This window comes from Anneissia japonica, unplaced genomic scaffold (assembly GCF_011630105.1).
Source record: "Anneissia japonica isolate Jap-2015-1 unplaced genomic scaffold, ASM1163010v1 scaffold250_len512249_cov173, whole genome shotgun sequence".
NCBI lineage: Eukaryota > Metazoa > Echinodermata > Crinoidea > Comatulida > Comatulidae > Anneissia > Anneissia japonica.
In genome coordinates this window covers 43033-51449 of record NW_022687603.1, presented here as the reverse complement: position 1 = coordinate 51449, position 8417 = coordinate 43033, and the positions used below count along the sequence as shown (strand labels likewise).

The 8417-nt window shown below is 32.7% G+C and overlaps 1 protein-coding gene across 1 annotated transcript in view; it reads left to right on the top strand.

The window, feature by feature from the left end:
• Nucleotides 1-7940, top strand: part of LOC117120497 — a 16473-nt gene extending 8533 nt beyond the window's left edge. Inside the window, exons 13-19 of the mRNA XM_033265512.1 lie at nt 163-339; nt 813-1106; nt 2299-2370; nt 3111-3300; nt 4542-4589; nt 4899-5429; nt 6059-7940. Coding sequence (XP_033121403.1) covers nt 163-339; nt 813-1106; nt 2299-2370; nt 3111-3300; nt 4542-4589; nt 4899-5429; nt 6059-6066 — 1320 coding nt within the window. The 3' untranslated portion in view covers nt 6067-7940. The remainder of the gene's footprint in view (nt 1-162; nt 340-812; nt 1107-2298; nt 2371-3110; nt 3301-4541; nt 4590-4898; nt 5430-6058) is intronic.
• The last annotated feature ends 477 nt before the right edge of the window (nt 7941-8417 follow it).

The window sequence follows — 8417 nt, the reverse complement described above, 5'->3', positions numbered from 1 at the left end:
CCATTATTGGAGTGGGGGTGGTAGAGGGGTGGGTTTGCTAATCAAGGCATAAAAAGTTTTGACTTATTAAAATGTTCTGTTTGCAAATCCATGCAGCAAATAGTGGACATTTAAATAAATAATAATTTAATTAAGTAATGCTTTATAATTTTTTCCCCACAGGAAGCTAAGTTAATAGATGATTGGAAGAAACTGGAAAAAGGTGTTCTAACGAAGCACCTTCTTAAACATCTTTGGAAGGAGTTTCCAATATTTAAGAACGACACAGATGAGAAAATGTTTAATTTTTTTGTCAACTTGATGAACAAATTTGGCCTCCTATGTCAAAAAAAGAAACAAGTATGATCAAATAAAATTTTTTGTAGGAAATTAGGATTGTGATTACTGATTTTGAAATCTTTACCAAAGTCAAATTGTTGAATAACAAAAAAAAAATGATTCAAAACATCAAACTATGGCTATGATTAAAAGAGAGAATGTGTAGTGTGTTCTATTGAAAAGGGGAAGGAAGATTAATCAACATTAAAAAGGAATCACAGTGATAATAATAAAACCATTTTCAAGCATACGACCACAGTGATGCCTCCTTGGCTTAAACCGGCAGGCCCTTAGGACCTGGTCCTAGTACACAGTACACCAAACAAGGCAACATTTGTTGTCTTCTCATTCCCATTGTTATTTTTTTCCAAAGAATTAAAGTTTAAAATTAATTAAAGAATAAAAGGATTAAGAAAATATACCACATTGTTGTATTTTTCTTAGACATCCACGCTTTCTAACTTTCTTTTTTTCTCTCAATACTCTTGCTACAGAATACTGATTCAGATGGTATTGCTTACTATGCAATTTCACATTTACCACCAAAACAGTGTTCAGAGGATCCAAATGATGACCAAGGGAGTAACAAAATATCCATCTTCCATGACTTCCATGGTTTTCTCCCAGACTATTTATTCCATCTGGCCGTCACTAAATTCATAGAAGAATTTCAGGTGGAAAATGGACCTGATCCTACACTGGCATATGAACATGCAGAGCTTAATATTGATGATCATCATTATGTGAGGATAGCAGTTACAACTATCAACCACCAACGGATGTTTAAGGTACACTTTTACTTAATCTCTATTTCTTTTATTCAATAAAAACATATGAAAATAGTGGCAAAATATATGAGGCATGTTGTGGCAAAATGGTTAAGTTGTAGCAAAAATTGAAATTCAAGTTATTGGTATTTTCAGATACCTGATTATGTGATCTTTAAAATGAGGGGTCATTCATTGAAATTGGACATTTCAAGCCACAGTTATTGGAAAGTGAAAGTACAGTACTCTTAGAGGCTAGATAAACATGATTTTGAGAATTGCCTTTCAAAGTTCTTTGTGCATACATTGTTTAATAGAATAATCTATCAAAATAACATTAGATAAACAATTTGTTGACCACTTCCAGAACTAATACTTTGGGACATTAATCTGTTGATCTACAGTGAAAAACAAATTTGGATTTTTAGGCTATTTTTTGAGCTCCCATATTTTAAAGCTCATTTACTCAATACTGGCCTGTGCGACAACTTAACCATTTCGCCACGACATGCCTCATGTTTCCTTGGCAGACAATGACTGAGTTGAGGACATTTTTTACATAAGCTAACCAAGGTCACAATATATAAATATAATATTTTATAATATATAATAAGTGTCATTTAAAAATACTAAAATACAGTGAAAAGTGCACTAATTCAAAGAGAAATATTAAAACACCTGGCAAGCACATCAGGAAACTTTAAAAAAAAGGAACAGCAGTGACCCCTCCCAAAGGTCGCACAATCATGACATTCTGACCAATTTAGGAGGGCAGTCAAAGATTGACTGTTCCATTTGATGAGGCTTGTAGCATACGTGTTACTGATACGCGCTACTCATATGCCATTACACGCTACTCATACGCCATTACTGATACACGCTACTCATATGCCATTGATGTGGGAGTAGGCACTCAGTAATTGGACATGGAAAAAGAAGTTGTGTTAGTTTGAAATAGAGTCCGAGTCATTTATTGATAGTTGTTTTACGATATCGATCTAGGAAAGAAACTTCTCTGTCTGCCCAATTCCCAATGGCACCACATAGTTTATGGAAACTTCTCCAGTACAAGTTTTGATTGTCTTAAAGTATTTGAATGTTTTTGTTGTCCATACAGAAATCTTTCCAAAAGACCATAACATTTGTGTTTTCTAGTATTGGAATAATAAAATTAGGAAGCAAATAATAGGTATTAATATTTTTTTTTCTGTAGACAACAATTGTGAGGAGACAAGAACCCAATGCCTGTTATGTTGTGGAACCAGTACCTGAAACATGTAAACAGGTATGACAACAGTTATTTTAACGTTCTATGTAAGTTTTTCTCCACCTTGGGCCCAGTTATTCAACCTTTTCAATATGGTGGCCACTTCCAATCTTTTGAGACCAGCAGTGGGCTAACAACCCCACCCATTCTCTTCTATAGGCCTCCTATTAGCGAATTTTCTTAATGTAGGTTAATTTGGTAAAATCTCATGAATTTGCCCATCTAATTTTGACTATAATATATAAACTAAACGAGCCACACTGGGGCAGGATTTGGCAGTAAGGGTGCGTAAGAGTTCACACCATCTCAGCCCCACCATGGTTGGGTGAGTTGCAAACATTTTGAGAATATGAACCTCTAGGTCACATTTTTTCATCCTGGTTGGGATCAAAATGTCTTTATGATCACACAAAAGCACATTTTGACTATATTTGTATTGTTACAGTGACGTTATGGAGCATTTACTTGAGTATATACAGTGTCATTTTACACCAAAATCAATGAATGGCTCCCTTTGAATAAATGCCCCCTCAAAATCCCTTCTCAACAATAAATGTCTGGTGGAATTTATTCAAATATATACAGTATTTAAATTTACTCACCAGTGATGAGATTGGTTGAGTTAATAGCAATCAGGTCTTTGCATGCTTATGATTTAATATATTTAATTAAGTTAACATCAAATCATCATCACATTATCTTCAACATCATCAACGACAATCACTCTTAACAACTTTTCTTTATTTTGGTTTGTGTAGGTATTGTCTTTTCTTCAATTAGTCCTTGAGGGTCTGTGTTGTGCAAGAGGGATTCAATACAAGATGTGTATACCTTGCAGTTGTCCTGACAAATGTCAGCGCATGCACAACGTTACAAATTTCAACAAACATATAGTGTTTTGTGGTGATTTTGTAATCAGCATTAAACGTTACTGCAGACTGTTTGGAGGTGAGCTTTTAACAATTATATATTTGTTTATTTGTTTGTTGGTTTTATTAGCATATGTATATTATTGATTGTTTTAGTATTTATATTATGTATAATATAGGTCCTAGGTTGGAATCCCGGTTGGGGAAATTTTTTTCGCACTCGCAGATTTCTCTTCTTTACCATTTAAAATGTATATATATATATATATATATAGTATTAAATTTGGCAAATATATACCTTGTTCCTGAGTTTTATTTGATATATATCTACACTTTGCCAAGCAGCTACTTCTGATTTTCCTGTTATATATATATATACAGTATATATATATTTTACGAACGTTGATTTTACGATTAGTCGATTTTATGAATAGTCTTTTCCCCAGATGACGTCATTGTCGACCAATTATTACAGTACTGTGGAAAAGTCTGATTGCGCACATTTTACAAAGTGATAATGTATATTTTTCTTAATAAAATCAAGTTTGTTGTATTTATTTATTAACAGTTCGATCTTTTCTTCCATTTCTGGTATAATAATCATTATATTAATGTAATAACCCCAACTAGAACAACGAACTACCAATGCAAGTGTTGTCGGATTGAGCGCACATATTGACGATGACGAACAAGAGTATTGGGGTCAGCAACTTATTTACATCGTGAATGCTAAATATGATCGCGAAATGCATGTAAACAACACTATTCTGCAATCTAACAACTAGAAAAAACATGATAGAAAGGCTCATAAAACATACAGATGTTTGAATAAGAGTTAAAATAATATTTTGTTAAGTGGAAGATGCCAGCGATTAAAATAATTTGGTTTTCATCAAAGGTAGATTCAGCTAGGCTCTTGCGCGGTAGACCACGTTCCTGCACTGTCGGTTCGTGCTAGGCCGGTTCGTGCTAGGCCTGTCCGCTGTCAGCCTGTCAGCGTTCAATGGCAGGGGATAGCTAGGCCTAGGTATTGGAAACTGACACCCGATCTAGTTTACAAATTTTTCAATTTAGGAAAACTCCTTGGTACCAAGGGGTACGTAAAATGGACGTTTTACTGTACATATATAATCTGGAATCTGCGAATGTGAAAAAAATACAGTATTTAAATGTACAATTAGCTTCATACTGTTTAGACCACAGAGGCCCATACGATATTACAGACCAAAGACCACTAGTCTCACATCATACAACTATGACTATTATGTATTACTTTAAAAGACAAAATACTAAAAAACAATGAAACATTCAATTTTTTAGCTGAGGTGGGTAATGGTGCTTCTTCATCTGAGCAGATTACAATTCAAGGTATATTTTTTTGTTCAATTTCCTTTACACCATTTGTGTTTGCATTCCACCACCATCATTGCTTTTTCACTCACCTGATATGGAAAACTAGTTAACATATGCTTATGTTACATTCTTTTCAGTTTGTCTGAAACATGGTACCTATTATTTCAATTTGATACTGTTTTCTATATAGTATTATATTTCGAAACTTCGTCAATTCATACACAATTCAGCCATGTGCTGCAATTGATTGAATAAATATGCATCAAACAAATTGATATAATATAGTATAGATATTGATGTGTCAAATTTCTGTTTATTTCAAAGGAATGACAGATATGCAATTCAACGCACTTAAAATGGATGTCTCAATGTGGTATGACGACCACAAATGTCTTACTATGTTGAAAGTGTTGTTCAGAGATCATGTGGGCAATGAGAGACTATCAAAAATTACTAATACTCTGGACTTGCTGAATGATTTAGTTGCACGTGGTCATTTGCATTTAGGCAATCTTGCTATTCTGCATGATACCATCAGCATAACTGAACATTTTGGTCTTCAACAAAAGATTAAAGTAAAACTTCCATCATTCCCAGATGTTACGGAAGGACTCATTTCAAAACAGTTCAGTTATTACCGACAAAGACTAATGAAGTGTGGAATGACCCTCAGCCCAGACAATGTGACACAAATTGATGGATTGCTTAATACGCCCCGTAAGGATTATATCGATGGCTGGAGTATGATCATTGATCTAGAAGACGCACAGATAATCAGCGAAAAAAATATGGACGTATTCATTGATTCATTGAAAATGCTTAAAATCTATTCTGCATTGAATGCACTACTAGATGGTAATGAGAACAGATGGCTGTCACGTGCCATTTCATTTTATTCGAAATAATGTGGATAATATAAAATAATTTTTAAAAAATCAAACAGATGTTAATATTAGATAATAAAAGTGGGAGCTGTGGCATGAAATATAAATGAAATAACTACAGTAGCCCCTTCTTTAGACTAACAAAATTTATTGAAACACAAGCTTTTGCTAGCTTCATCAGGTGAACATGAAGCTACAGTAGATCAAGCTAGCAAAAGCTTCTGTTTCAATGAACTTTGTTAGTGTACAGGTGCTACTGTAATTATTTCAATTAAATTAATATTAATGGTAATAATCGCGTGTGGTGCAGCGTGCAAGGTGTTCAACTTCCGATCATGAGATCGGGAGTTCGAGAACGAAGCTTGTCGTATTGCTTGTGTCTTTGGGCAAGAAACTTTACTTGCGTTTGCCTCTCTTCACCAAGGAATATAAATGGGAGGGTTAACCTGCTCGTCGGTGACCCTGCTATGACTGTTCCAGTCAATTAATAACAGCAACTAGAATTGATTATGATTCATACAAACGAAGAATGATATTAATATTTTAAAAAATAACCGCAATAATAACATTTATAAGGTGCTCTTTATTGCTATCTTACAGTGCTATAAGCTATTGAAACCAGTGAGTTTTAAGGAATTGTTGTATATCTTTGACATCAAATAGGATTACATGAAACATCCTAGATGCTTGTATGTTGACAACCTGGCAGCAAAAACAACAAGTTAGGACCAATCAAGTTGCCGTAATGTGAGAACTGCTGGAAAACCATGGATTTAAAGAAACCAGAGGTAGAAAGTTCTCCTTCATCCTAAGAACCATCATGGACATCATAATCTTAAGTTGCATTTTAAAACTTAATTTCATTCTTTTTGTTATGATCTTATATTGCTTGTATTTCCCATTTTGTTAAAATTAAAAATTCTTTATGTATGCATTTTATATATAGGTCCTTATAACTATAAATTAGTGTAAAAAAAGAAAAAGAATTCTATATGTCCCAGTAAATATGTACCATTAGTAAGCAATTAGCTTAGCTTACAGTGCATAATACGACAGGATTTATCAAGTAATAAAGAGACAACAAGTAATGAAGAGACAAAAGGTTTAAGATATACTCATGGTGCTTTGATACTGTACAAAGTTGCATCAAAAACATTTCAACCAGACCGGGGAGAAAGAGAGCATGGAATGTGTTCAGTGGACGTGATAATTATGCAATATTTAAATTTTCCTGGAAGGCTGGAGATTACGGATTGTTACCTCAACGAATGAATGCAAAATTATTTATGAAGTTTTAGCGAAACCATAAATATTTATATTTTTTTTAATACAGTTGTATATTTGTATTTGTACATATACACATGTAGGCTTATGCTTTGTAAATACAATATATGTAACATTTATAATATAAATCAATAAAAATGACATTTATTCAGTATATAACACTCTCTGTTATCTACACTGTGTTTGATGTTGTTATTGATTTAATTGATATATGTACAACACGAATGACCGTGTATTTTGACTTGCGACAGACATTGGATTTTATTAGCATATATATATTGCACTTTCTATATTTTTAAAATTTTTGCATCTAAAAATATTTTTTATTAAAATGTTTAACGATTAAGAAAATAAAATTAGGTCACTTAGTTTTGTATTGATGATTTTACTTTCCATTAATGGAAATAAGCTGCTTGAAATATGCAACATAATACAGTACAGAGTTGCCAGTACTGCAAGTTGCCTAGTTTTATTAATGGAAAATTGACGAAAGCTGTTTTACTTCATTATATTGGAACAAATATGCAGTTTGCCTACTTACTGGTACTGTGTGTATAGAACTGTATAAAGCAAATATTGGACTGCTAATATATATTTTTATAGGTTTGTGTGGTTGTACTTCATACATTAGCCATAATATGTATTTCAAAGTTTCATTGAAATGATAAAATGAATTCCTATGTCTTTTGGTGTTCCCTGTGCAACTAGAGGGTGTGGAACATTATGGTGTTCTGTGGGACATTGCAGCAAAGGCAAATAATTGGATCAATTACGTGACACTTTTTTATACCTTGTTTCGTGACCTTATTTTTTATAGATCATCAGTGGAAGCCTTAAAAGAAAATAAAACTGAAAACTTGTATTTTTTACTGAAATTTCCATTTTTACATGGTAGCGGGTGCACTAATTGGCCAAAAATAAAATTTAATTTTTATTTAAATCTTAATTATTGGCAGGCTGTGGCTTCGCAAAACTAGAATAAGTCTCACCTTTATGGTTTGACCACATTAAGTGAATTAATCTTTGTGTATTCATAAAGTACTGTCCTCATAAGAAATTACTCTAAGGCCTATTGTAAAGGTCCATCCCCTTTATAAGTTTATCCTTAAACTATGAAATTTTCTGAGTATTTGTAATATTATTTCCTTCAAAAATGTATATACTGTAACTAAGCATATTTTTAATGGCAGACTAGCTGTAGAGAAATTATGAAAATTTTACAAATGTATTTTATTTTGAGCTATGGCAATAAAAGGCTGGGGTAACAATGACGCCTTGACAGTATTGTACCAATATATATAGATATAGGTTTTCAAATTTTTATGACTTTTATATTTTTGATAATAGTTGCAATAATAATCATATTTTTATATAGATTTTTGAGTATTGATATTGATGTATTTTTCTGTTAAATGTTTTTGTATTTGTCTTTTTAAATTGTTTCAAACCATTTCAGCCTTGGCTGCTGTTTGTAGTTTCATGTTTTTTATACCGAATAAATAAATAAAATAAAGGCTCCATTCTACTGGTTTTCAAAAATTCTTCATTCACGTGGAAAGTTTCTGGAACCATGTGGTTGAAGCTGAAAGTGAAAAAAATTTAGAAAAAAAGAAAACTCTATTCAAATTTTGAGTCTAAAAGTGCCATTTCCTGCCATCTAGGTGGCATAATCATA